This window comes from Nanorana parkeri, unplaced genomic scaffold (assembly GCF_000935625.1).
Source record: "Nanorana parkeri isolate BGI_ZX_2015 unplaced genomic scaffold, ASM93562v1 scaffold2713, whole genome shotgun sequence".
Taxonomy (NCBI): Eukaryota; Metazoa; Chordata; class Amphibia; order Anura; family Dicroglossidae; genus Nanorana; species Nanorana parkeri.
The window spans coordinates 61368-65543 of record NW_017308981.1 but is presented as its reverse complement, the minus strand read 5'-3'; the positions used below and the strand labels follow the sequence as shown (position 1 = coordinate 65543).

At 37.9% G+C, this 4176-nt stretch overlaps 1 protein-coding gene across 1 annotated transcript in view; it reads left to right on the top strand.

Moving 5' to 3' along the window:
* The window catches only part of LOC108802202 (deleted in malignant brain tumors 1 protein-like), a 20244-nt gene extending 17355 nt beyond the window's left edge, over positions 1-2889 (top strand). The window contains exon 8 of the mRNA XM_018574070.1: positions 2594-2889. Coding sequence (XP_018429572.1) covers positions 2594-2849 — 256 coding nt within the window. The 3' untranslated portion in view covers positions 2850-2889. The remainder of the gene's footprint in view (positions 1-2593) is intronic.
* Positions 2890-4176: the final 1287 nt, after the last annotated feature.

Below are 4176 nucleotides of genomic sequence, written 5' to 3'. Positions count from 1 at the left end.
ACTGTATTTCAGATAATAACGACCTCTGTCTGAGTCTGTCAACAGTCCAAATTTAAGATATTTGCCTGATATTATAAGCCCGTGCATACACTAAACATCCACTTGGCACAGTGCAAAATTACAAATATTTTGTGCTCTAATTGGCACTGCTGCTTTTATAGGGAGGATAATCTAAAAATCATGTTCTTGCAGTTTTCCTCCACATCTCTAGTAGCACCAGATAGAGTAATAGTCCCAAGTTGACAGGAACCTATTGAAACATGCAAACAACCAATACACTCTTTTGTTTTGTATATAGTTAGTTAATATTTGTATTGCATATAGCAGGCTCGCATGACCTCGCATGAAATGAATTGAACCTAGTCACTCCTACTCTGCTGTTCGAACCAGTTATATGCAACACAAGCTACAATGAGGTTGGTTTACTAAAGACAAATAGGCAGTTCACTTTGCAAGGGAATATTTACTTTACAAGTGAATTTTACCTTGGCTTAGAGAATGAGGTGAAGCTCTGCTGACTTCCATCATCCAATCATGTACAAGAAAAAATACTGTTTTAAAAAAAAAAAAATCCTTGCATGTGGCTGGGGATTCTTTGCAAAGTGGATTTTCAGAGCAATTGCTATGCTAAGGGAAACTTTTGTTGCAAAGTGTGAATTCTTCTACTAAATAACCATTTAACTATCAATAACAACATTTAATTTCACAACTGGAATTCCATGTATGGATGGCAAAGTGGAGTTAAGCTATCCTTAGACTTAGCCCTTGTTTACACTTTGGCACGCATTCATGCAATGCCCAAGTGTGTGCATTGGCGTGTATTCAGGCAACATGTTAAAAATGTATGACATGCTTGCAGTGCCATTATTGGAGCCCCAAAAATGGCTAGTAAAATGTACATTTTTGCCCACAAATGCACAATCAACAAATGTGTGATGCTCGCAGCTGAAAATGTTGCATGAGCTTCTTTGTCATGTTTGTTGTGCATGCAGCACTGTGCATGTGATAAACTCCCTGTGTGCATGCGTGGGAGTTCATTCATCCCCCGCCAGAAATCAAAATGGCCGCAGACCCTGGACCTGGAAGATGGCAAGGGAGTGAGAGAAAATGAGAATGGTTCCAGCTTAAGGTTAGACATAGCATTAACTGTTGAGTTTACTTGCATTTTAAAATGTATTTAAAGCAAATAAAATAAAAGGATTAAATCTTCTGTCAGGATTTTAAAGTTTCCTGTGTTCCTAAGGGTGGGATTCACATTTTCTCCTCTCCTGGTGACCATTGTCTCTGGCACAGTACAAAAGTGATTGAACATTTAACATTTTTGAGTTGGCACAGGAAAACTCTTCCGATGACAACTGTCTAAGGGAGAGAGGCCTACTGGAGAGAGGTCATAACTTTATATTGCATGTCTGAAACAGGAACTAAAGAAACACAGACAGCAAAAAAAAAAACAACTTACAGGGGTCTTCCATTCCCAATGCTATGGCTTTACATACAGTAATAATTACATTTGAAATGTTTATTTTAAAGGTTAGCTTAAGGGATAAAATACAGTTCCAGATTAGTTAAAGTGACATTAAACCCTCAGTAACACATATCACTTCTGCATTCACAGCCTGGAGGGAGGTCAGCAAGGAGCTGATCTCCCTTCCTCTTCCTCCCGACGCCCTCCCGTCCCCGATCCGGGGCCGCAGATGGGGCAGCGGATCCCGGGATTGAAGGTGAGGGGTCAGGGGCAAAAAAACTAGCACATATAGACGATCGGCGGGCTATGGAGCCGCCAATCGTCTATATGTGAAACACTCGGTAACGGGTGTTTGCTTTGGTCGGGTCTTTTCTGCCCGTGCGTGCCCGCAGAAAAAAAATGCAGTCGAGAGACGGCAGCCCACCAATGCTGCAGTGCCGTCCGTCTGTTTTTTTTACAACGGGCGGACGGCAAGTGGTTAAGGATTTAATATTAACTGTTAAGTTTTTATTTTAGGAAGTAATTTAAGTGTTAAGTTTAGAGGGTTACAGCTGGGGAGACTTCAGTGTTTATAAGAAATGTTAAAATTTTTGGCATTGAAATCTCCACAGCAAAATGTATTGCTCTGGGTTTCCAGAAAAGCATAGAAATATTTATAAATGCAACTCCAATTGTTGCCACAATCATTTGGATGAATGGATGGATGAAATAATGGATGGATGAATTCATACAGTCTATTACTTTATAGACAAATAAGGATGTTTTCGTAGACAAACAAGGTAACTAAAATATATTGAAGGGAATTTATCAAAACTGGAGCAGACAAAACCTGGAGAGGCTTTGCATGGCAACCAATCAGCTTCTCTCTTTTATTTTCAAATCTTAACTGAACAAACTGAAAAGAAAAATTGATTAGTTGTCATGCACAGCCGCTTCAGATTTTGTCTGCTCCAGTTATGATAAAATCCCCCCACTGTTCTTCTCAATGTTAAGGCATTAGGCCTGTGGAATGTATTTTGTACTGTTCTCATGTAATAAAATAAAATTCTTTTTTAAACATGCTTTTCTTTTCAGTAAAAAAAAATGGTCATAAATAGTATTACAATTTTGTTTCTTTTATGTTTACAGATGCATCAAAGATTCCACCTATGTGACCTACCCAACATATTACTCAAATCAGGTTCGATTTGGATTCAGCGCATTTCGCTTCGTACAAAATTTCTCCAGAGTGTATTTAGAGTGTAAATTAACGGTTTGCAACAAAAATAGCTATTCTCGCTGTTACCAAGGATGTATTAGGCGACAGAAAAGGGCTTCATCAACTCCTCATGAGACATTTAGTGTTGTGGTTGGGCCAATTGAACTAAAAAAATTAAACGAATAAAATTAGACACTACTACCATTCAAATGTTCTTCTAAATATATTGCATAGTTTTTAACTTATGTGGACTGATTTTTTTCAATGACAAGGTTACATTTTACTATAAATGCATTAAAATATTGACGGCAGAAAATATGGAGTTAAAGTGAATTCATACATTGATAACTTCAATGGATTGCAATTGTAAGCATTTGAAATGCCTATCTAGAGGAAGAGCCAGATTGTGACTGACTGTCCCTGCTCTCTGCAGGGAGATGATCAGAAAGTGAGCGAACGATGGTATGTGTTGACTCACTTCCCGATCAATAGAGCTGAGGTGTGACCGTTTCATTGTCACACATCGGCTCTAACTGTGAGGATGTGTGTAAATCACTCACCTCATAGTTTTCCTTTAACTCCTAAATTTAGTGTCACTTTAAGATTAAATCCATCATGAATATCCTCTTCTTTAGATTCCAGATTTCTAGATAATTTCATATAAATCATATTTATCTGCTTTACATTTCTACATGCAATGTTATTAAAACTGACAACTGTGGAATTCGGAATCGATGTGTAGTTTATCTTATTTTACTTTTGATTAATTTTCACCTTTTCTATTGCATGATGAAATAATAAAAAATAAAAAAAATGTATGTTTACTTTTTTTCGATGCAAATTCGATGACAACCAAGTGCAAAATGTACACTTGAAATACTTTATGAATATGTATCCACTTTTATCTGTCTTTTCTTTTCTATAGACCATTAGGACAAGTAATAGGCCAAGGTAACTTGGCCGTGTTTGTGGGAGGAGTTTCGGCGGCTCTCCTCCCCTTAAGAAGGGGGACAGGGAGCTCCTAGAGACGTCACAGCGAGGTCGCGCTTGACCCGCCCGCCCTTCCCCAGGTTCTATCATTTCACTAGAGCGTGCCCCCTTATTTGGCACGCTGACCATAAAATCATGGCACACATCAGGTTGGTATCAGTAGGGGTCATGAAGACGTCGGAAGCCTAAGTAACTCTGACCACAAATTATAATTGTATGTAAAAGGTGTAAAGTATTTCATAAAAGACCTATAAATAACTTTACAAGTCTTCATGAATGAAACCTTGACGTACCACAATATACAGCAACAATATAGTCACAAATTGCATTTTTTTATTATTAAAAAAACAGTAATTTTGATCCAGTTAAGTAACTGTTCCTAGGAACACTCTTTCTGCAACTTATGTAAAACAAAGAAAATGTTGTCACCAGTACTCTGCAGACAGTTGGAAGTATCTCCACAGTCTTCACTTCCCAATGATCACGTGACTTAGATTCTATTATGCCACATCAGAAATTAAGA